The 26,126-nt window shown below is 34.9% G+C and overlaps 1 protein-coding gene across 1 annotated transcript in view; it reads left to right on the top strand.

Annotated features, from left to right (window-relative positions):
* EXOC2 (exocyst complex component 2) overlaps positions 1-26,126 on the top strand; it is a 125,478-nt gene that overhangs the window by 77,789 nt on the left and 21,563 nt on the right. Inside the window, exons 17-23 of the mRNA XM_059478863.1 lie at positions 2,037-2,098; positions 4,495-4,575; positions 5,493-5,552; positions 6,402-6,463; positions 7,371-7,437; positions 9,401-9,517; positions 11,415-11,556. Of these exons, the coding sequence (XP_059334846.1) occupies positions 2,037-2,098; positions 4,495-4,575; positions 5,493-5,552; positions 6,402-6,463; positions 7,371-7,437; positions 9,401-9,517; positions 11,415-11,556 (591 nt within the window). The remainder of the gene's footprint in view (positions 1-2,036; positions 2,099-4,494; positions 4,576-5,492; positions 5,553-6,401; positions 6,464-7,370; positions 7,438-9,400; positions 9,518-11,414; positions 11,557-26,126) is intronic.

The following is a 26,126-nucleotide window of genomic DNA, read 5'->3' as shown; positions in this document are numbered from 1 at the left end:
GGACTGACTCCTGTCTGGGAACTCTGAGGGAGTCCTCAGATATCTTGCTGTTTCAAAGCAAGGAAGTATTTAGCTCTCAACCATTTTCTTGACAGTCCTCAGCTTATCCAATCTCTGAGCTGCCTACCTAGCTTCTCCAGCGCAGTGCAGAGAGCTCAAATATGTGGCCAATGATGAAAAAATTTGTTGTTTGATTGGTTTTACCTACTTGTTGCACCAAGGCAATAGCCCAGTTCTTTTTTCACATGCAGAGTTTCTGCTCCTTTTTTTTTCTTCGCCTACTAATGAAAATTGTACTTCTGGAATGTATTAAGATAGTGGGGATTTTTTTCGGCATATGACGAGGTTAACTGGGCCCTTTAATAAAAAACTCTTATTATTGGGGAACAAGTGAAAGTACAGGTAATGGATATTCTTATGGAGCTATGTAAATGTATCTCAGAAGTAGCTATATTTGCAATATGTAAGTCAAAAAGTCAACTCCTGGACTTGAATTTCCCCTCTCGAATAACTCTGAAATATGAGTAAAGTGCTGATATAAAATTCAGTCTCATCTCTTGCTGCATGTTGTAAGTTGGAAAGGCATTCAGATGTAGTTAGAATATTCAGATGTAGTTAAAATATTCATTAGAGCACTTTGGCTTTTCAAATACGATAAACCTGCCCACACACAGGAGTTTTTTTGTTGTCTTTTGATAAACACCATGTACACACACTGGCCCTGTGAGGCAGTCTGTGTTCTTTCCCTCCTGTATGTGGTCACTGGTCATAAAGGTCATGAAAGACAAATTATGTGAATGCCAGACTAGACAGTGAGATTACATGAATGTATTTGACTGGAATTTGATGAGCAGTGAAGTATGAGAAAGAAATCAGGTGGATTTTATATTTGTATTAGCTAAGAGCAGAATGCAAAAGTGAGCAGCCACAAAAACATGTAAAGGCTGCCCAGTGCAATCTAAGTCCTTAGAAGAATATCAATTGAATTAAGTAGGAAAGTGAACAGAGTCATTATTCTACACAATCCCTTAATGCCTTTTATCCTTACTGAGTCTATACTTGTGTGAGTGTTGCAGACTATGACACTATAACTAAGCTTCTTAATTTAGCTACAGAAAGCACTAAAATTTTGAAGATAGCTTTTAGCATGCATTAGTTATTCTCTTTTCTTAGATTTTTAGAAGAGATGGTAATTCACTGCAATTTTTATTCATTTAAAAGAGAGTTGCATGATATGCAGGCACTTCTGATGAGCAATTTCTTCGTAGGAAAGCTGTATGTCAAAGCCCCACAAATTGCACACAGGTCATCTTTGTTCTGTTTACACTTCAATTAAGCCCAAAACACGGTGATGATGCATGATGCACGTCATCCACAGAAGAATTGTGTTTTATAGTGCATAAGTTTTGGATTCACATCCTAATAAATAGTTATATAGTAAGCCTGTATAAGTTAACACCTTCTGGGTAGTGGGAGAGAGTGCTTTTTGCATATTTGTTCATGTACTTTTGAAGAAAATCTAGCACCATGGATCCTTGACCCTGAGTTGGGAACCTGTGCCTCTTTTAGAGTTCTGAATATGAATTACATGCTGTCCTTTCTGTCTTTGCTAAAATGCTAGGCAGTTTTTCTTTCATTTTAAATGCTAGAGCGTTACAGGCTAGAGACTTGGATTCTTAGTTGGAGTATTTTATATTGTGATTAAAAATTTACAAAACAAAAACAAACTCAAAGCCTTTGCAATATTCCTTTAATTCTAAGCTTTCCAGTAAACGATGTGCTTCATGCAAGTCCTGCCATGTACAATAGATGTGCTTCTCTGTGTGGTGTCAGCAGACCATGTGTGAGTTCCATTCTTAGTCATTTGAGAGTACTGAAGGCTTTGAAGCTTGTAGTGCTATTTGCTTGTATGCCTAGTCATTGCAGTTCCAGTGTCTGTGGTTTCTTTTCAAGTTCAAGAGTTTTTAATAATTAAAATTTATACCTTCTCTCCCCACCCACCCATCCCATGTTTCCCCTATTATTCTGTCCTACAGATATAAAGAGATTAGCTGAAAAGGAGGACTGGGTTGTTGATAATGAAGGTTTGACATCGTTGGTGGGTATACTTGGTGTCTTGTAGACACTTCCGTTGCTGGATTTTTTCTTTCTTTTGCATGTGTAATGAAAGTGATTTCTACATTCTCCAAAATTTAAATTACTTTGGACTTTATCTGTTCTTGAAAACAGGTTTTTGAAAACAGGTCCTCAGAAACTAAAATGGCATCACAGAAATCAGTGAAAATAGCACTGGTGTTAAGTCACCTGAGGATCTGACTTTTGATTTATTACTTGTTTTAGATTAGAATCAGTGCATAGTGTCTGTAGCTTTATTAAAATATGGGACACTAATTTTTTTTTAATTGTTTGAATGGTTACCTCTTTGAATGGTTTACTGGAGTAAAAAGTCGTACTTGAGGTCACAAGTTCAGTTCACATCAAAATGCTTTATAACTTAGTAGGCACACTACCATGGAATGGTCTGTAGCTGAATAAATAGGTCACTTGTATGTTATAATGAGAAATTGAACTGAAAAGCAACTAATTTAGGATATTGCCTACATGCAAACAACCAATGACATGAAACCAAATTCAGATAAATTAGTGAGACGCTTTCTGGAAATAAACAGTAATGAGTAATGCCTAAAACACAGCAAGCGCGCTGTAGGTATGACTTAAATACAATCTGCGAAAGCAGAAAAGGCCTGTGGGAGGGACAGTTCCTTTGTGTATGTTATCTAAGGGAATGCTCCACAGACTTTTTTAGTTCTTCTTATTTGCTTCTATAAATACGTGTTTGAAGTTGAGTAGGAGGACATTAAGCAGTCACAATATGCATACCGTAGGAAGGAGTGTTGTTGTCAATTGTAGTACTATAACCAGATTTACAGCTTCTGGTCTTGATTTCAGTTGCTGCTGCTATGGGCAAGTCCCTATCACTTCTGGTTTTCACGGTGTTTATCTGCTGAATGAAGGCAGGGGGGAAGTTCTTCCACAGAAGTGTTGTTTCTTTATGCTTGTGCTGTAGCCTAAGCCATCTTTATTTAAAAACTGCTCAAATAATTTTTGTGCTTTGAAATCACCCATCCATTCCTTGTATACTGTACTTCACTAGATACCTTTTGAGACCATGGTTGAAACATACCAAATTTTAATGGTGGAAGCTGTGTTTTGTCATAGAGAAACTGTTTACCTACTGAAGTATAGTTCATTGGGGTAGTATTAGAGCAAAAGTTAACCAGTATAAAAAAGGACCAGGCAGTCTCTTTGGGGACATTTTAGGCTTGAGGTAGAAACTGTATTTTAAGTTTGTAGAAAAGGTTGAAGACCTCTCTAGCATTTATATTCCAGGCAAAAGATACAGTGAAATACAGAACCAAGTTGGGGTTTGTTTTTTTTTTTTTTTTCAGCTTCATAATATCCAAAGAATCATACATCTAAACAACTTTCCTCTCCTGAAATGTGATGTTTTATAGTGTGGAAGTGAAAACCCAAGAGCAGCACTTTACTGCTGGCCTTCTTCTATTAAGGGATCCAAAAATACTAAATACAGATGGTCTTAGTGGCTTTTTCATGATTTTCATTATGCCATGTGAGCATCAGTTTCCCTATCCACCTCCATCATTTACAGAAATAAAAGTTATTTCTAAGCCTAAAGTTGGTGGCATGCCATAAACTATCTACTGAATGAAAAGCAACTTTACAAGACTTAAAAGCATTTTTGTCCACTCCTCTTCTTTAAGTCAAATCCAGTAAAATGATGTCTCACTTTGCTGGAGCAGTGACTGCTTCACGTTGCCCTGCACAACAGTTTCCTGCCCAATACCAGCAGACACATGCATTAAAAAAATTAGGTGTGGCTTATTGGAGAAGAGAGAAAGACAAGGAAAAAGTGACTAATGACTCTGCTGTGAACTTGTTTGCACTTTCAGGATGAAATTGATACATGTTATCCAAGACATTCAAATTTCAGGTTTGGAAACATGAAGGTAACAACAGGCCCTCAAACCGTTTCTGTTCCATTTGAAACAAATTTCAGTTTGATTTTTTTAGAAACATTTCGTTGAAATACAATGCAGAAATATTGGACATCCCAGGTGAAATTCTATTCCATCCTGGATCAAGGAGTAGAGGAGGGAGCGTGTCAATGGTCATCTGTAATGCTACCACAAAAAGCTCTAAATATCTTTCCTATGCCTTTTATATGAGGCTGTTTGATGTAAAAGTACATTGATCTATGGTAATAATTCTGTAGATAATTTACATAAAAAAGTACATCACTATGAAAGGATCCTCTGGTAATACATGAAGTGTGATTTTTTTTTTCCCTCCAACCCCTTATTTGGAATAATTTGGAAATAAAGAGCTTACTATACATCTTGTGAGTTTTTTATCTATTTGTGTAGTGTATATTTAACATGCTTATCTACAGCTAACAACTCGTTTGACTTTCAGCCATCCCAGTTTGAACAGTGCATTATTCGTTCCTTGCAATCTCTTAAAACTGTGTTGGACTGCAAACCTGGAGAAGCCAGTGTAAGTTTTGATTTATGTTTTCATTTTTGTTCTTCTGAAACCCAATAGTAATTTATGTGAGAAGAACTTTCAGAGAATGATCCAAGGTTATAACTTTCTTCTGTATTTGTTTCCTATATACACCTTTTCACTTGTGCTAGCTTTTAAACTTCTGATTGTGCTTCATTTTTTAAGGGTAATTTGTGGTTATGGGGCAGATGGAACTTGTATTTAAATCCTTAAAGCTGTTCTTCTGGAAAAAAAATGCTACTCATGTACTATTCAGATAGCAGTAGACATTACATCTAAAATAAAAAAGGGAGAGGCTGTTCCTAGGAGTTACTCTTCACTCACTGTTAGATACAAATTACTTGAAGAACTTAAATTGAATTTTTTGTCCCCGTCTGCTCAGTACCTTGAAGCCCTGATTGATTGAAACATTGATATTTCTTTCTTAGGGAGTTTAATACTTTTCCAAACTTTCTTGGGACCTATGTATAGATATTGTTTCTCTCTCCTCATTTACATTAATCTTTCTGACTAGCTGGTCTGTTTTCTTAATGAACATTTATTCAAAAGAATATGCAGTGAATTCACCTGCACGATGAATCCTTCTTTTTAGGACATGAAGACCTTGAAATATCCTGAGAGCTTTTGCTGCAATTCCATTAGCCAGCAATGACACATACCACATGTGCTGCGTTTTTCTTCCTTTTACTGTGTTATCTCCTCATGCTTATCAAACTGTTTACTGGGACTTGTATTTTATCTCCCATTTTTAGGATGGAGAAAAATTGAAATTGATCCATAAGAAAACAGTGGCCCAGCAGCCATTTCCTTTAATTGTGTCATCTCTTTAGGGATAAGTTACTCAGGTCTTCCTTGAAAATAAGGCCATGTGAAGTTGTTCTGCTGAAATAATATGCTTGCATCCTCAGGTTTTCCAGCAGCAGAAAACACAGGAGGATGTGTGCCAACTAAGCATTGGGATCATGCAGGTATCTTGATCTCTTTGAAGTATGAAATTGTCAACACCAGTGATGATCAAAAATGTGTGCGTTGTACCTTACCCACCTCCCAAAAGGTAGCTTAAGTTGATGACTCTGTTATTCCTGTGCTACACTCAGGGATTCTGAGAAATGTTTGACTTTAAAAGTAGGTAGAGCTGACTAGCTCAATCCAGTGATGGCAAATCCTGAGAGAGTAAGTGACATATTCAAGTATTTTACTGAATGTGATTGTTCAAGATTTTACTGACAATGAAGCTTCCTGAGTTGATGGCATCTAACATCTATATACTGCAGTCAGAGGAGAAATGCTGGTTTTCATCAGCTGAGGATCTGGCTTTTAATTTCTGTAGCAGAAAACAGTGTTCTTTGTAACAATATCTGATTTTTTTTTTAGTTTATTTGAAATTTGGTAATAGCATTCTTTAGGTTTTTGAACCATTTTAATAGTCTCCTCAAATAAAAAATGGGGAACCAAAGCAAAAAAGATTATAGTGAGGCTTCTGCAATTTTTACTTAGAATCCACTGTTCAGATTGAGCACATAAAACCTGTTAACCGTGCTAATCAGCAGATTATCGCTGCATAATTTTAAACATGCATCATGAAAATTACTTATCAGGGTTAAAAATTACTATGTTTTCCTACTAGTACGCTATGATGCATGCAAAATAGAAAATATGCGTTCAAAATTTGTAACTAAACATTACTGTATTTATGTAAGGTTTAAGACAAAACCAGGTGGTGATTGCTCTGCTTTTATTGAGTGTAGTAAAAGTGAACTTGAAAATGTTTTTTTAGTTCTGGCAGAAAATTTATACCTTGCTTTATTATTTTCTAGGGCTTTATAGATTGTTTGGAACAACTGAGCACCAAACCTGATGGTGATATAGATACATCACAGTAAGTAAAAAGAAATAAAATTTATGTGTAGTATTCTGCAATTGTGTGTGCAGTCTTACATTTCACCGGGGTTGTGGTTTTATCCCTTCTGTATTTCATATTTCTTGTGAATACTTTTGCCTCTGAATACTGATGCTTTGAAATAAGAGCAGGTACTTTTTATGTCAAAATGTTGTGTGGCATCATGTAATAAAGATCATATAAGATAATTAATGTTACATTATTTATACTATTTCTACAGTGGCACAAGTTGTGTGCTGCTGTTGAGGCAGATGTGTTGGTTTTGACATGACTTTACATGGAATCAGTTGTACTTGTCACTAAGTAATGTCCAGTCATGGTGAAACATCCCCTGCCTTTCTTTTCTTCCCTTCTGTTTTTTTACTGATTGTATTGGTATTTCTGCTAAATTCATGAAAGTTGCTTGTTCAATAAATTCTTATGAGCCACTTATTTTAGAGATGAAAACAAGTCAGAGTAACCTGAGCTTCCAGGAGTTACAAACATTTGTGAAAAGCCAGAGACCTGGCAAATGTAGCAATATGCATTGGAAAGGGCAAATTAACTCTGGTTTTAATGAAGTTTGGTTTTTTTCCTATTCAGATGACCATTGGCTGGATAGGTGTAAAAACAGAATCTGTAGCAAAACAGAGAAATCATATTAAAGATAAATGCTTAAGGAAGGAAAGGTCTGTAGCTAGAACAGTACTATCAGACCATCAAGCTCCTCCTGCAGTTTTTGTGGGCATATTGGAAAAACTGAACAATGTGGACTGCTTTGTTATCTGGTGTAAGGTGGGGTTTGAAACAGAATTGCATTTCATTCCTTTTGATTGAATCCACCATGTATCACATAACCAAAAGCACTATACTTTTGTGTATACCTACTTTTAAACAATATTCCTAGTCTTTCAGTTGATGTTTCATCTCCAGATTTGTTTGGAAGCATTCATGAAGAATCAAGTCTTTCTTCAGTAAGTTTGGTTTCTTTATCTAAAAGTTGATGTGAAAATATTTCTCAAAGATACAGGAATGTGGCTCTTTTTTATTGTTGCAATACTGTAAATATAGTTTCTTTTGTTTTCTTTTTTTATAGAGAATAATTTTGTATTCTGTAAGCATTTCTCTTGTTGAAAGCACTGATTTTTACAGTATCTTAGTGTACCATGTTAAGGTAACTCATGAAAGTGATATTTGAAAACAGGTCCTCAGAAACTAAAATGGCATCACAGTAATCAGTGAAAATAGCACTGGTGTTAAGTCAGCTGAGGATCTGACTTTTGATTTATCACCTTGTTTTAGATTAGAATCAGTCTGATTATTAGTTACTTTTTGAAACCCACAAAGATACAGATATTCAATAATACTACTTTCCCACAGAAAATTTACTGAGAATAAGTACTGATAATTTGTTTGGCTTGTTTGATTTTGGATTTTTAGGAAGTTGGAAAAATAGTTTTAATATTCTTAATGCTTTGGTTAACGTACTTTCTTCCATTTAAGCAGCTGATGAAAAAATGTAGGTTTTACCTGCAAGAAACCTACTGAGAACCTCTTGTGAAATTAATATTCCTTAGTACAGGTTTTAAATGTTGTCAGAAGCTCAGCTTTGCTGAATTTACAAGAGTAATAAGCATTTCTGCTACAATAAAGACTCACAGATTTCCAAAGTGGGGCAAGTTTCTGAATTGTAGACTATAATAACTAGTTCTTTATATCATTTTATTCTTGCAACACACAGATTTGGTATTAATTGTTGACTTGTGGCTTCTTCCTATATGTCATAGGTATAAATGCTTAAAAAAAAGAAATCCTCATTTTAGGCAATGTATGGCTTCTAGGGCTCCATGGTATTATTTTCTTAAGTAAATCGCAAGACATTTTGTCTTCTCTGTCTTGAATGAGAACAGAGAAAGTGAGTGATTGGACTAAGATTGGTCACTGTATTTTTTAAATTCTCATTTTTCAAATAGTTTGCATACTGCCTGATTATAACTTGAAGTAGAAGGCAACTCTCAGTCCTAGTCATTGTATTACTGAAATACAAAACTGTCCAGAGTTCTGGGTCTGAAAACCAATACCATTTTTAATCAGATCAGTGCTGTTATGGTGACTTTACTGTAAAATAATTTTGTTTTCAAAATATTTTCTCAGTTGATTTTTAACTTCCATCTGAGGTAGAAAAATAGTTTGAAATGAAAAGGAGGAGGGGGAAGAGGGAAGACCCAATCTATTTAAATAGTAGTTCTGTCTTGTTTGGTTCTTTGTTTGGAAGCTATATCTTCTATCAAGATCAAGGACAGGCAATTGTAGTATCTCAACTCCAGAATGTATTTGACTCGCTTGCAGTTAAAAAAAATCATTGTAAAACAGACATAAGTTATAACCACCTAGAATTTCTTCAAACTGCTGAAATTATATAATGCAGTTCAGAACCTTCTAGTATTTTAGAGTCGGTGAGTGCATTTGTTCAGTACCTGCTTCCCTTGTTTTAGCCAGCTTCGTGGGAAAGTAAAGATGATCTTCAGTTGATTTTTATGATGGCCATAATTCTTAGTATATTTATGATGGTCATAATTCTTAGTATATTTCTTGAAACGAAGTAAAATCCAGAAACAGCTTCCTGGAAAGCCGTCCAAATCTAATTTTTGTAAAGAAGTCTTAACCACAGCTCTGTATTAGTCATAACTATTCCAATGAATGCTCTGGATCATATAAGAGGACCTATCAGAGGAAGCATCCTGTTCAATCATCATACCTAATATTCATTCATTTCTCAGTAGTTTGTTGACAAAAGTATTTGTAAACCCTACTTTATTTACGAGAATGTTTATTATGCACAGAGAGTCAGTAAAATACTCTATATACATTTACATTGTTGGTTATGATGATACTTCTTTTTTCAACTGTTATGCTCTTTCTTCTCTTAATCTTTAGGAGCAGAGACTTTTAATTGCACTCAGTAACTGCCGTTACCTGGAGCGCCATACCTTCCTAAATATAGCTGAACACTTTGAGAAACATGGCTTCCAAGGCGTTGATAAAATAACTCAAGTAAGTGAGAGCCCTGGAATGAAGCATCATTGCTTTAAGGTTTTTATTTGTTTTACCTACTGTGAAAAGTAGGTGCAAGTGTCCAGACATCCAGAATGACTCCTGGGTGATCCTTCCATGAATAGGTGGGACTCCAAGCATTGGTTGGGCATAACAACAACAAGGATATGGTTCTGTGTGTTCATACAGGGCTTGAGCAGCTGGGATAGAAAATGTGAGCTCTTGTTCAGGACTTGTGTATTCAATGGCAGAGCTTATCTGATTTCTTAGTAACACTGTTTAATGTCACTGTGTTCTCTCAATGCAGAGAGTAAAAGATTGTTATCTCAGGAATATACTTGATAAATTATTTCATCTGGAAATCTGCATTACTGATAGCTCTTGTTCATAAACTAGTTCATGGTTTTTTTGTTGTGTTTTGGGGGGGGTTTTTGTTATTTTTTCTTTTTCAAAGAATGAAAATGTCAAAGTGGGTGGCAGTAGCTGTCTCATTTTCCTGCCTTTTTGTAAAGATTAATCACTTCTTATGAGAAATGTTGTGACTTAATCCTTAGGACCATAAAGCTAGTTTATTTACAGAAATATTTGTTGGTTGGAAGTAAAATGTTATCTTTTCCAGTACTGAGTACAGTGTTTCACTCAAACTGATTGTTCAACTATGTAGTACATCCTTAGTCCCAATTATGCCTGAATGTTGCTTGAATTTCTACAGCCTAAGTAGTTTTGAATAGCATTTGAAAGGGATTGCTATGATTTGTGGGGTTAGTACAATATAGAAAATTACTCTGGATATTACCAATTTTTTGCTACTGAGAGTTGAGCTCAGTACAGTTAGAAGCAGCTAAGACATCTGAGACCATTTTGTATGTGTTCAACACCCTGCCTTGCACAGCTATATCAAAGTATTGCCACTAAAAGTTTGATACATTTATAAATTACCAAATTCAGATGTTGAAGGGGCAGATTAATTTCCAATCTGTGTTAACCCTTTGAAAACTCTGACTGATGCAATACTGCATGCATGGGACACATCAATGGGTCATTCCAGCTGGGGGGATCTGGGTAATTAGATAGTCATCATAAGAGGGCAATTTTTGAGCCCTTTATTAATTTTAAATGAGGATGGAAGCTCACAGATGTTTAGAGGGGTGAATTGATTGTTTCAGTTTTTTGTTCTGTCACCTAAACTTCAGAAAATTTTAAATCTATTTAAATATTAGATTTAAAAGTTGTAATAAAGAATTGGCAATTTTTTTTAAATACTAGTTTTTATCTGAAAATACTGAAACTAAATCATACTTTTTAATTTTGTCAGCTTTATAAATCTAATTTTAAAGTGAGTTTGGTAGTGTGTTTTAGTAAAAAACTATCTGTTCTTACACTGGGCTGTTTTTCTTAAAGTTGCCTTTATTAGTAGAGAAATCATTATTGTCTAATATTCTGAAGTACCGAAATTATAAATGGTAGCCAAGAACATTTCCTTACATGTTTCCTTCATGTTTAAGGATTGAAATTTTTATGGGTATATTTTAAAGCATTCACAAAATGCAGTTGTTTTCTTTGCAAGATAAAGACCTCCTGACATGCAGGAAAAAAAAAATCATGCCAGTAGACAGTTACTGAATGATCTGCCTGCTTAGGCATTCCTTGTATTTTTCGTGGAAATGTCTACTGCTGAATACAATCAGGAAAAAAATTATACTGGGTAGGATGGACAGATAATATGGAAGTTTTGAAGTTTTTATATACATAATTATGAATTTAAATATGTCAGTAATTGCTGGGTTTTTTCTGAAATTAAAGATGATGTTATTTTTTGGGTAGGTGATTAAATTCTTTTAGTTAATGACTATTTACTATGTTCTTTCTCTTTCCTTTTTTTTTGTTTAATTTTTAGGTTAGTATGGAATCCTTGAAAGAGCTGGATCAAAGACTGTTTGAAATGTACATTGAATTCAAGGCAGATCCGATAGTTGGGTCATTAGAACCTGGCATTTATGCAGGATATTTTGATTGGAAAGATTGTCTCATTCCAACAGGTAAATATCTGCTTATTAAACTCAAATGATTTTAACAGTGATTGATAGGAGCTAAAATATACTGTACAATTAAAAACTTTTTTCTAGTCTGTGTTTTTAACTTTTGACATGTTCTCATTATGAGTTCTTTCTCACAGACTTTACTTAATTCCTAAATCATTTTTCAAATACCCCCAAATGATTAAAGCTTCTTTCATTATTGATAATCTCTTTAATACTTGTTTTTTGTGATTATTTTGCTTCATTGCTTGTATATAATAGAAAGAATTATAAAAGCCATCTTTGCTATTTTCTTATGAAATTCACTGAGGTTGTTTGGGATATTTTCCAATAGAATCTGGCTACTTTGATAATAGATGTAATTATAGTTCTCAAAAGGTAAAATTATGAGAAAATGCGTATTATAACAGTAGTTCAGCAAAGAATGGTAAACCATCGAAGGGCAGGTCTAAGATGTTTAAAATGACTGAGATGTTAGTCATTATTGAAATGCTTTAATGTCCTCTGTTTTGAGGGAGCATAATATATTAACGGGTCTGCCTTTTTCTTTTTTTGCAGTGGTGAATAGTGTGCACATTTAGATCCTTTGAACACGTAATTTGTCCTATGCAAAATTGATGCATTTGAATTTCTTATCACATAAATGCCTGGTTAATACCAAGTAGAAATTAGTTACAGTGACTTAGTACATGGCATTTTGAAGGTGATCTTGTCCTAATCAATTTGTACATTCTTGTTTCGATTTTTTCATGGAGTTGTATGTGGCAGACTTAGTAAAGATTCTGTGGTACTTCAAAACTAGATATGGAGGTAATTACACTGGTAATCTGTAAATCAAGAGTCGAAGGTGCTTATTTGCTCAAAAGCAAAAGGATCTTAGAGTTTATTACTTTAGATAAAAGTGTGTCTTCCATCTCTTGTTAATACTTTTGTGCTCAGAATATATGCTGTGATACAACATACTGCGGAAATAACTTAGATACTCATCTTGCACATTCAAACATGTTTCTGAATAATACATAACTTGTCATCATATTTGAGGTATGTTTTCACTTGCCACATTTGGATTATCGTCAGCTAACCAAGACCAAGACATCGTGTCAGCTTTTTATATGCTCATTTTCTTGATCTAGTGCATTGGCATCTACTTTCTAGGCTCACATTGCCTTTAGGATAATTCTGCAGTCTTTTCTTTGTTTAAAGGGAATATTGCATTTCTGATACAGGTAGGCCTCAGCCTTCTTGTTGTCTAGTTTATTTTTGGTTTAATGTACTTTCTCTATAACTTTGTGGCAAAAATTGAAGTGAAGACTGTGAATATTAGAGACACCTCTTCAGGTTACATATCATAATGTTGACCAATTCAAAATAGTAGAAAAGTTGTTTGGGGGTTTTTTTATTAACCTGCTAGCTAGACATGTTAACAAGGAACATGTAGACACTACTTCTGTACTTCTCCACCTTGATGATTAATTACCTTTCCAATTAATTAACCTCTGTTAAATGTTAACACAGTTGACTACTGGTATAGAAGTATCATGATTTAACATAAACCAGCAACTAAGCATCACACAGCTGCTCTCCTGCCCTGAGGGAATGAGGGAAAAAATCAGAAGGGTAAAAGTAAAAAAACAGATGTGTTGAGATAAGAACAGTTTAATAATTGAAATAAAATAATAATAATAAATTCTAATGGAAAATAACAAAGAGATAAATAAACCACAAGGAAGAAGAAAGAAAAACAAGTGATGCAAATGAAAAATAGTCACTCACCAGCAACTGACCAATGCCCAGCTTGCCCCCAGCCAGCTTTCCCCCTAGTTCACATGTCCTATGGTATGCACTATCCTTTGGCCAGTCAGGGAAAGCTGCCCAGCTCTGTCTCTTCCCAGAGTCTTATGGATTTCCTCCCCCCACTTGCTGGCAGGGCAGCATGAGAAACTGAAGTCCTTGACTCAGTGTAAGCATTGGTCAGCAGCACCTGAGTCATGGATGTGTTATCAACATTATTCTCATAGTACAAACAGTAAATACTATACAAGCTACTAGGAAGAAGATTGACTCTATCCCAGCCAAAACCCAGACAGAGTAGCTTGGAGGAGCTTCAATGTGTTTGATTATAGCAATAGTTCATTGACCCTGGAAATATTTGGTGCTCTGAAGATAAAATTATTAAGTGATTAATTGGTAACCTCTTCATGAAGGTAGAGGAACTTCGTAATTGAAAAGGACTGGATGAAAAAGAGCCTTTTTCTGGGGCAAATGAGAATCAGATTTTTTCCAATATTCAATCAAAAAAAGAAAAAAAGATCACCCAAGAGCCATATAATTGATTTTTTTTTTCAATAAACTGGTATTCACAAACAACTTTAAATTGTACAGTAAGATTTAATTGAGAAAATATACATAATCTAAACAATGCAGTTAATACTGCAGTAGACATGCTATCTTTTTTGTTTTCCTTCTAGGAAAACCCAAAACAAACAAAGCTCTATGTTACACTTAATCTCCAACAGCACTGAAAATACCTACTTTATTAAACTGAAATACCAAACATATGACGAGGAGTGGGTCTAACTTCAGTCAAACACATTGTTCTCTCAAGGATTTGTTAAACAGTGACGTATTGATTTGTTAAGAAAAAAATGTGTATTGGAGATTATCTGTTTTCAGTAATCTTTATGTCTGCAAATTGTAAAGATTTGCATTGTTTCATTTTCCTGGTTTGGATTTTGACTTTCTGAATCTTAATTTGTAAATAAAAGAAGAAAAAATCATGGCAAGGCAAACTATTTATGCCTCAGTTGTGTTGCTGAGTGATGCTATCAATGATGTGTATTGTTGTATCCTTACTGGATGATTTCCAGGACATCAGCTTTTGGCATGAAGTTTTTTTATATGCTGTTTCTGCTTCAGCTTTCAAATAGCACTAATGATGATAGTAAAAAGGCAAATTTTGACAAGAACAGGTTTTTTTCTAAAGGGAAATAAGAGATCAAAACATCAATTTGCCCATATGTAAAAGATAAGGAAAAGGTAAATTACTTCCCTGATTCAGTCTGAAACTTTCAAGCCATGTAGCTATTGAAAATCTGACCAGAACTGGAGGCATGTTGATGCCATGATGCATCTTTTGTAAAGGACATTTTTGAAAATGTGCATATGAAAACACTCCTGATTTGGTTAGGAACAAGACGAAGAATTTTCTGGTGGTGAATTTCCTGTCCAGTCCAGAGCTTCAAGACTACAGCTGTTTCTGAACAGTTCTCTGCAGAAGCCACCTGATCTGGACTATTGGAAGTAATGCTTTTGGGTAGATGGAATTATTCAGGAGGAGGATGCTAATGCTGAGATAGGAAATAATGTAACTGCAAGAGAGGGAGAGACTAGAACAAAAAACTTCGGATGAAGACTGGTATCAAGCAAGGAATGGACATGCAGCAAGGTGGAAAACCAGGACTGGATGAGCAAGTTAAAAACATAAATTAGGGTAGGATTTAGAAATTAAATTAAATAGAATTAACCCATTTTTATTTAGAAGTATAAATGGGTTACACAGGATTATTCAAACAAGAGACAGGTTTGAAGTGCAAATAAAAGGACAGAGAAATCTGATACTCACTAGACAAGTGAGCTTACCAGAGGCTGCTGTATAATTTAAGAAATCCCCTCAATCTTGCACTTTCATTCTCTAGGGGTAACAGCCTATTAATATTACTGATTACTTTCCTTGCACAGCTAACATAAGTTCTGTATGAATTATTGTATACTTGGAGTACACTACAGGCAATGCTATATATAGGCAATACCACTGGGTAGCACAGCAATTACCTAAATGTTTTGCCTTGACAGTGTTATCAACATTGTTTCTTTCTGAGAATCAGGGCTTCAAAAGGCAAGGTCTACATCATGAGCAAAATGACTAAAATCCACATGAATTTCCTGTACAGAAATTTCATGTCTCTATTGCCAATATTGCTGCTGAGCCATGTAGACCAATGCAGTAAGAGAATTTTCTGTTTTCCAATCTGATTTTTGGTTTGTTTCCTTTTCCATATCAGTAAAAATCATGCACAAAGGAAAACTACACAAATGCAATAATTTATAATTCTATCTTTAAATAATATTTTTTCCCACGAGTGCACTTGATTTGCTTCATAAAATGACAGCTGATTTGGAAATACAACTGGTTTTTTATATTAAGTGGAACTGATACAGGCAAAAATCTATCCTGAGCTGTTACAGAATTTGAGAAGTGAGTGAAACATAATCTGGGTGGGGAAAAAAGGTACAGGTAGGTTTCTGTCCACAGAGTTCGCTATGTTATGTAAATAACTCACTTAAGCATTTTTCTATTTATATTTAAACTACCTTCTTTGAATCCTGTCTGTTTGAACATTCATTGTTAATTTGACTAGCTAAAGTCTTGGAAGTTATAGAACATTCAGAAAAATCTTATCCAAAAACCTTGACGCTATTTATCATTGGCAGCTCTGCAAGCATCTGTCTGTAAGTACTGGGGACAGTAATTTCTTGCATCATAAAATTCATAGGAAAATACAAATATGAGAAGAACTGTATTAAATGAACAGTTCTGAAGAAGAATTTTGAAAAAAATTAAGAAGCCTGCCTTTTGAGCAAGCTTTGAAAAATATATACTATTTAAGCATGGTACCCTGCTTCTGTCAGTGTGGAAGAAGCTTATGCCTTGTTCATATAAGCAATTGTCCTATAATTATTAAATATTTCCTAATACATATGCTTTTTGTTACAGTTTCAAATATAGAAAAGGATAAATTGTTTGCATGGGCCAAACTTTCGTTTAGCTTATGTACTAAAACATTTACTGTTTAGTTTTTCAACATGCATGTGCTTTTCAGTAAGAAAGATCTGAATCTCAGAACTTCTGCACAAAGTGATTTTATGTTTGACTCTTTATTTTGATCTAAGGTGTGACTGCTGGTGTTAGAAGGCAGTTTTATTAACTTAATTAGATTTATTGTTAATAAATAACTCATTCAAGTTTTCACTTTAATTTCAATGTAGACTTCTGAGTCTTTACAAGACAGACTTCAATTTTAACATGCAGCAGTAGTGAAATCTAGTTTAGTTCTTGTCTCTTGTTTGAAACATTTTTCTGATTTATTCTACATTATTAACATAATTAAAAGAGATGAAAGGAACAATAGGAAACATAGTGTTAATCAGTTGCCAAGTGTGTATTTAGATTGTTTTTTGTGTATACTGGTCAATCTGATAGTTTAACATAAAAGGGATTTTTTTGTTCCTGTTCATAGATCTCTGTTTTGGTAGTAAATTGTGTTTTGTTGTGAGTTTTTTATTTCTAATTTAAAACGCATAAGTAATGTCTTAGTCGTATAACAAAATTAGGCAGTTTTTTTAATTTATATTTTTGCATTATTTTTTATATTTTAAAAATTGGTCTTTTTCACTTGCAAGGCTATAGACTTTTCGAGAGTGAGTGAGGTGGTTGCTCTGATTTGGATGGAAAGTATTTCTGTGCATTACAGTTTGTGTCATACAAGTGAAGGTAGTTGTATGTGGGTATTTAGTCTTTTAGAATATTAATGTGAGCTTTTCCATGCAAATGGCAAATTATTTTTCATAATGTGGCAAGTTTGATTATATTTCATTTGTTTACATATGCAATTACTGTATTAATTTCTCTAAGACAGTAGTATGTGAGGATTTGTTTACCACAAAAAAGGTCAATGTTCGTTTATTTTTCTGAACAATTCAGATAATGGTGATATCTCTTTATAGCTTGCTTTTGAAATGCTGGCTGCTGTGCAATCTAGCCAGTGTTCACTCAGAATTCACAAGCATACAGATTTTCAGCTGCTATTCTAACAGTCTTTTTTAAATATGTGTCTTCTGTGTTTCACTTGTCTTGTCAGATATTCGAGGGGGTTTGAGGTATTTAAAATTTCACATTGCTTTGAAAGTTTTAGGTGATTTTGCACTTTCAACTGAAAGGTGATTGTGGTTTTTAGATATTCATTCTGTACTTGGCATAAATTGAATATAGTCAAGTTATATCTGAATTTCTTCCTTTTTGGTGTGTTAAGAAATCATTGTTTGAAACATTTCAAATATATGAAATGCCACTATCACAGTAAAAGATTAAGTGCGTCACATCTGCTAAATCAGATTTTTTTATACTTGTCACATCTTTTATCTGTTATTTGTCTAATTTAATAATCTAATAAAAAGCTTCTAATGGCAATAGCCTGATGAAAAGGTACTCAACAGTTAAAAATTAAATATCAAAAGGCATATTTAATTTGTAGTTATGCAGCGACATACTTGTCAACCCTAACTTTTCTTCTTTTGTTTAATTTAGGGCACTAGCACCCTGCTTACGTGAAAGATGACAAGTGCATTTACATCTTAAAAACATTTGGATATAGTACAAATCATTTTCTTTTTCTTTCTTTCCTTTTTTTTTTTGTTAGAAATAAGCAATTACTTTTTGACTGAAATGTGCAAAATAGTTTAGTTGGAAATCTCTGTAACCCTTTAGATTTCTCCTAACTGTTTAAAAGGATTGCTTCAGAATTATCTTACTTATATCAGGTAGATGATTTTAAACTCCAGCAGTTCTCAAATTGTTGCTGTCCTGTCTTTAGGAATAATCTGAATTTTTTGCTTTAGTAAGGCCAAATTCTGATTCCTGCAGGGATATGATGATATGATGATTTATGATGTATGTGAACATGAAGAAAATTATGTTTTGCAGGTCTGTTGCATATAATATTAAGGGAAAAAAGTCTTCTGTACTGGCAAATGAAGTTGCTAAAGGACTTGTCAGTTTGGGGATTTTTGTTACAAAATGCTAGTAGTTTGTTTATGACACAAGAGGGTTCTTATACACAGCAGTTAAAATATGCTGGTTTTCATTTAAGCTAACTGCTCTTACAACATGCATTAGTAAATTGATGTTTTGTGCTTCTGGTAAGGAAATATCAACTATATAACAATCAAATTTGTATTAGGATGAGTTGAATTCATCTTTAAATGACCCATTCAATCAGCAAGTGTGACAATCCATGCATTGAACAACTACAGTCCTTGCATTTGTTTTACTAGACCTAATTCTTTGCAGAGTAGAATCATGTACCAAAATTGTAATGTCAGGGGCTCTCATATTGCAGCCTTGTCATTTTTTGTATAAAATTAATTTGTTGCTTGAAACATAAGCACAAATTTCAATGCATGTTTCAAAATACTTTCATTTGTGTAATTTCATTTTAACCTGAAATTTTTCTTCAATTTCACTTTGAGGCATTTAGGTTTCATTCTATTTCTCACTTCTCACAAGATTGCATTCTCATATTATATTCATGTCTGAATTTAAAACATTAAAGATTATTGTAGCTGATGAAAGGGAATGCACATTGTCCTTGCATAAGATGGCAACAGAAGAAGGCAATGGCCCTTCAGCTTCCTGTAGTTTCTGCCAACATGTTACCTTTAATTTCTGACTATTATAGAAATCCCATTAGAAACCATCCTGGAGAGGACATCACATTTTTCAATTCCTACTTGCTACACACTGAGTTGCACTTGTATGTTGACTTTATTAGATATCTTCTTGTGCTTCTCCAGCTTCTTGCATGCAAGATTTTCTGCTGCTAATTGTGATTTTTGTTGGCTGGTCTCAGCAGCCTCTAGACTGTTTTGCAGAGAAAAGAAGAAACCTCACAACTTCATAAAAGTTGTAAAGCTCGGTATGTTTATTTACGGCGCCGGACACATGCGGAGAATGCTCTCCTTAAAAGGCATGCGTACGTCTGAGAACTTCAGGTCTCCTTTTATCCCCCTCTCAAATACCTATGCATACAGTTTCACAATAGATTCATACATATTCATTTTTATGGGTTTCGTGTGACTTTTACCACTAGTTCCTTTTTATCAGAAAGAATTCCGAGGTCAGGCTGACTTGCCCTTACAGCAGTCCCTGTCTCTCTCTGTCATCATCTGTCTCCTCCTCTTTATCTCTGTCCTTAGCTGAAGTAACTTCACTGAGCTTAGGCCTTGCAGTCTGGCTAAATAACTATGGTTTCTAACCACAGACTCAACTAAAAAATGCACATTTTACCTAAATTAAAATGGATTTCTATCCTGGAAAATTTTCACTTTGCTTCAAGACTCCGCATGTATAAGTGTTCATTAGAGTTTATCTGCATCTTATCTCATTTATACCTTATGCTTCCTCTTGCTTTTTACATTTTCTCCCTCACTCACAGTTCTGATTTTATGGCATTTTCTTCTATTAAGCCTACCAGTAGTTGTTTACAAGACTGCTATCCATCACTCTTCCAGCTTCTCTTTGGCTTTACCTGTCAAACTTCTTGCTAGGATGCCTTTTGTGTCTATGCCTTGCAAAAGACTAAAGACTTCTAAAATGAAGTCTTGATGTGATTCCTTGGTCAGACAGCAGCTTAATCTTGTAGCTTGAGAATTGTTTGCTCAAGTACCTGTTCTAACTGATGGTATGACAAGTTACTCTAATACCTCCCTGAGATTACAGCTACTGCAACCTCAGAGGATTTACTTATCAGGCACGTCTGACAAGTCAGAAGTCTCTTCTGACTTGTCTTCTGTTGACTAGCCAGTTGTAGGAAGTTGTATGATACTTGTCATCAGTTCAGCATTTTCTTGTTTATACCATCAGCCTGTGTCATGTGAGGACATGTGTTAATGGCAATTACATTTGTTTTGTTTTGGTATTGATTTTTTTACAAGGAGACTCAAATTTTTTAGCTCCTCAAACATACTCTTTGAGAAACACTTAAAATCTTCTAATACCATTTTGTATTTTTGACTGTCTTTGGTAATAGGATCTAATCCCTGCATTGCTCAAAGCAGAAAGCTAATTGGAGATTGGAATCAATGCATAGAGGAGAAAGGGCAAGCATTCTTTCCTCCCTTTTCCAGCACTCCTTATTTACAAGCACAAATGAGGGTATATCCACACAAGTTTTGTACTGTCTCAGCCCTTTCATAAAACAAAAGTAGTAATAAATTGTGTCATCAACAAAACAATACTCCATGGTCTAGCTTGTTGGCATAGTGAATGCTTTCATGTTTCTGTTGCATTTGATATGCACAAATGGCATCTTTATGTTCCCTGTCCAATTTACTGAATTCTATGGGTGCCCCAATGTTAAGGAATTACGCAGACTTGAAGCACAGGCAGGTTGGGTTTGTGGGTTAGATAACTGAGGAGAAATAAACGAATGGAAGTGTGTGAGAGAAAGAACTCATTGGGGTTGGTTCAGATAGGTTTGGAAGCTACAGCTGAAGTCTAGGGAGGTGAGGGAGGTAAGAGAAGATCATAGGCAATAAAGCTTAGAATTCCAAGTCAATAGTCACTATTACTACTACTTGGTTTTATTTCATTCCTAGTTGGATTATAAGCCAAAATAAATTCAAAACGTGTGTGAATGAGGTGTTTGAGTGACCTATGTTAGACTGCTCCTTCAGTTGTTACTCTTAGAAACCAGATTATTTATTTTCTTGGTAATGCTCAAGGTAGTTTCTGTGGCAGTGTTTAACAAACTGATGTGTAATGAAACTACTGGAGTGGCAGAAGTAAGTCACATGAAAAGTAAAATTACCTGTAGTCCCAAACTATGGTATCAGATCTCCTCTGGAGTACCCATTAGGCTTTTTTGCTTGGATTTATTATCTTCCTTCAGCGATTTATTTCCACAGATTTGCTAATTGTACGCACTTTTCTCTTTCTCAGAATATGCAGCTGGGTAGTGTTAGCTGCTAAAAGGTCTTGTGCCTGCTTTCTTCTTCTACCCAGAACTGCTTTCAAGTCCCTCTGGCAATCTTTACCCACATCTCACTGGGGTCATCATCACAGTTTCAGAAGGCATGGGAACACTGTGAGATCAAGAAGCATTTACAGGTTATGATTAATATTACTGAAACTTATTTGTGTTGTTGCTACCTATTCATAGTTGAATGTGGCTCCCATTTAAGGTTGATCTGTAGGAGAGGTTGGTGTGCTGGTGTTTGTAGCTAAGTCATAGTCCTCTAGCTGAAATTATAAAGAATCAGGGATTTGTGTGTGATATTTAGATGGAAAGTCCCAGGTTAAAACCTGGATATTGGTCCAAATAAACTCAGCTCTGTTAAAATTACCCAACTTTTCTGTGCATGGAGCTGCCTGTGTAGTTCCTATAATTCACATTGTCCTGCTTAGACATTGGTTTGTCTTGATAACATTTAGCATGTAGGTGCTCTTTAGAAACAATCCATAACAGTTAGTGATCTCTCCTGATAAAGGTGCTTAGTGTCTTGTGGTGGAGATTCATCAAGGGTCATATAAAATACAGCATTATACTGCCTTCTGTGCAGATGCAGACAATCATCTTAAAACATCTTGAATTTGCCCCAGACAGCACAGTAGAGGAGGTCCAATAGCCATGATCCCCTTAGTGAGCCCACTGGTCAGTCACATTCTCAGTTATGGTTTGAAGTTTTACGTAAGGGGTCTGTGGTCAAGCATGAAATAATACTGATTTCAAGATGAAGGAGGAGTAGTAAAAAACTACTATTTTCTAGACCCTGAATGTATGCAGTAGTTAAGGATGCTGTTGTTTTTAACATTTTAAAAGCACTGATGAAAATAGTCTGCAATATGAACATTGCAACTGGCCAGACTTGCAGAGTTCTGCTAGGACAGTGGGGAAAAGCTGTCTCCTCAATACTTCATAACACTTTCTGCCCAAGGGTGTGTGCATGTTTTTAAGTTAAAAATTTTAGTGTAAAAAAATGCCTCAGCTTTCTCTATACAAAACTTCTATACAAAATTCAGCCTGGAGCATATTCTCTCAGTAGCCAAGTTATCAAGCCCTTGAACTCTTACTTTTTAAGTGGGAAAATATGATTGGCTTCTAACAGTACAGCAGATCCATTGTAATAAAAAACATTTCATTAGCTTAAAATTTTTTTACACAACGAATAGCAATTTAAATTTAATGAAACACTTAAACTTTATTGATGTGTGGATGAAATTAGTGTTGGGCTTGTTCAGCAGTTGAAGTAATTCAAAAATATTAAAAGCCTTTACTTTGAACTGTGAAAAGTCTTAAGCTTTCCAGTTATTGTGGTTCACTCCTGAGTCAAGATAGCTTCCAAATGTTGATTTTGGATTAAATAATTTTTGGGAATCTATTGTTCAGGTCATGCAGAAACATTCCTCATTTCAAATCCATGCCCTTTTCAAAATGCTATAGTGATTCAGTAAAGCTTGGAAGTGAAAAACAGTGAAATAGTAACACTGGAAGTCAGTGCGAGTTCTCACCTTCACACTAATAAATAGGATTAATATGCGATCTCATAGAGTACTGTATGTTTCCTACAATGATTTTCTCTCATTTTCTCTTTTTTTATAGCAGACTAGAAGATAGTAAGGTGTGGTGAGCATTTTTGTTTTGATTGTTGGGATTTTGGTTGATTTTCTGCAGTAACATCTCTAAAACCTGCTGTTATCTGGTTCCAGCTCACCGGTTATTTCAGCAGATGGATAAGTAAAGCTATACATAAAATTCAGTTTAGGTAATTTTTTGGCATAAATTTAAGGTATACTTTGTGAGTGCTGATATGTTGATCTGTGTGCATTTGACTGCAGTACGTGTTTTAGGTTTTAAATACATACATTGGTAGAAGTAAGAGCTGGCTGAAAGGCAAAATGGTGATTCCTTCAAGGTCATCCCAAATTACCAAGTCTGTGGAAAAAAACGAACAAACAACAACCAGATTTTGCCATAGAAATCAAATTTGAGAATTTGGTGAAAAGAAGCAGAGCACAACCCCCTACCACATTTTCTAAAGAATCCACTGAATCTGTAATCAAAGTCCCTTTCTTCAGTTAGCTTTTTCCCGTGACTCGATACTTCCATCCTGCCTGCTAAATACTGCTCCCTATTATTGTTTGTAAGTTAATACAGTGGCTTTGATTTGGTTGCCAATTTGCTGAATTTAGTTACTAAAGACAAAAATTTCATATACTTTCATGCATTTCATGAAACATGAACAAATTGCTACACAAAGCAATTTGGAAGAAAGTATGTAAAAATATTAAGAACTCGTTCTGTGCTTTTTTTCAGTGTGGTGACTGCTTGCATTTTTTGAGTTAAGAACACTCACAGACCTTTGCTGAATCAGGTTCCAGAAGTATTGGGGGTTTTATATTATTCATTGCCAGCTGCTTGTTATCATTATACATTTGTATAATTCAATAGAAATAGGAACTTTCAAAAAAAATCATCAAATTTAATAACAAAACATACTGTAAAACCATGAAAATTGTGCATCTTAGTGCTGCTCATAAGCTTTTTTTCAAAGCACCACTTTTGAAGTTGCTTTCTTTAAAAAAAGTCTTTTAAAAGGTCTGTACTTTCTCTTGCCAGTTTTGCCTTTTCTTTTACTTACCCAAGTATATCTGTTGTAAGTCACTCTAATAAATGCAGGACGTGTTTCATGGGTAATTAAAATTTTTTCAGTAACTTGAAGGTTAGAGACATGCCAAGCAAAACTGGACACTAAAATTATTAGTGTCTGTATTGTTCCAAACACTTTATTTGTGAAATTAGTCTCTTTTGGATCAGTTGACTTCAGTTTTCTCATTTCTTATGATAATAATATTTGAGTGACAACCAAAGTAAATTCATAAACATAGTATATCTCTAAGCCCATTCTTCATTTATGAAATTGCTGTCATTTTGCATTTGACAGGCTATTATTACAGTGCCAGTGACTTAAGGAATTATGAGAAGAACACACAGTTTCCTGAGTGAGTCTGTGTTTTGAAAGGTTTTAATAATTTTAGGTTTTATAAAATCATGAAAGGACACCTTCAGGGTGCCTTAAAATTGATGTGTTTGAAAGAAATAAATGAATATTCTTGCCAACTATGCTTGGTTTGTGTTAATGAAAGGAAATACTGCTTGAGATTTTGGATTCAACTGTTCTCAGTTTTGATAGAAATGTTGGTTTTTAGTCTACCTTACAATTAAAGGAGTGACTGGCTTTTCCTGTTGAATTGGTCATCCTGTATCTTTATGGGGTGAATACAGCTGCACACTTTTATCTGTGGAACACCTTTTTAAATTGTCATTCTTGTCATGACATAAGTCTTCCTGTGTGGGGACCTCTGGGGGCAGTCTGAAGGGGTTTGTCCGTGTTGCTGGCTTTGACCCCCACTGACACCACGGTACATGTGACTTCTCTTCTGTAAAGTGAGAGAGGTCTGGGAGTGGCAAGGACCCCTAAGTGTGATGAGTTACCACACTCTGACCTTTGGAAGCCTATGTCAAAGTTGTCAAGGGGTACAACTGTTGGGTTTTTTTTCTTAAGAGGCTCACTTGCGAAGAATTTGGAAAATAAGTGGCAGACAGGTTACAGTACTGGAAATGATGTGAGTGCCAGGCTTCAGAGGTATGTAGGCACTAGTTTTACAAGATGATGATGCTGTTTGTCTACCACCCACCAGCTGGTCTATTTCACAGTTTCTCAATTATTCTTAAATCTGGAAAAAAAATTAGGAAGACAGCTTTTAAGCAGCAGAGCAATTTATTGGCCAGCATAATCTAACTTTATTTCATGAAAAAATTATTTATGCACACAGCTATTTGAAAATACATAGCAAATATTTATATACACTTTGTACTCTGTTCCCTCTTATGTGCAATATAGTGTTTTGCCTCAGTGTTTCTTTTGCCTACAAATTTTGGGATCTTAAGAACCTTCTGTGACCAGGAAAGAGCCATTAAGTGTCCACTCTGCTACATTTCCTGGACACACACAGAAGGATTACAGTCCTGTCTTACAAATTGCTAAAATCAGTAGGAACCTAGTCATACCAGGGACATGTGCCCTGTTTTCAGCACACTGTTTTTACCTGTTTGCTATAAGTAGTCTCTGCTTTATTGAAAGAAAATCGTTTAGCAGTAAAATTATTTTTATAGTGGAAATGTAGTGATAGATACATACTTAGATACATATGACCTTTATATGCTGAAAATCAAGGGGGGAAAAGGGAAAAAATTGGTTTAAAATTTTTCTTCTGGAAAATGAAGCAGCATTCTGCAGCAAATGGATTGCTGGTAGATAAAGTTCAGGTAATACTGAGTCATCCTTAGATGTATTCATTTCCGTGTCAAGGAGGAGTGTTTGTTATACCTGAGTGTCTCACACATAAATTTCATTCTTCAGAACCTGGGTTTTTTTACATTCAGGAAGAAAAATGGGTTTGGTTTAAATGTTATGTTTTAGTTGGGTGAAATGTCTTTTCTTGTAGTGCAATTTTTTTTCATCTTCCTCAAACCACCTACTTTAATATCTCATAGTCGTAATTAATTTCTACTGTTGGGTTTTTCCTTCAGTCAAAAATATACCCACTTTAATTCAGCAACAACAAAAAAAAGACTCAACATCCCCAAAGCTGTTAATGCTGAAGTAGAAATGGTAAGGTATTTTTTAAGTAATGCTAAATCTATAGAGCAACAGACTGCTAGCTTCGTGAATAG

Source organism: Ammospiza nelsoni, chromosome 1, assembly GCF_027579445.1.
Source record: "Ammospiza nelsoni isolate bAmmNel1 chromosome 1, bAmmNel1.pri, whole genome shotgun sequence".
In the NCBI taxonomy this organism is placed as follows: domain Eukaryota; kingdom Metazoa; phylum Chordata; class Aves; order Passeriformes; family Passerellidae; genus Ammospiza; species Ammospiza nelsoni.
The sequence above is the reverse complement of the archived record's forward strand: the minus strand, read 5'-3'. Positions and strand labels throughout refer to the sequence as shown.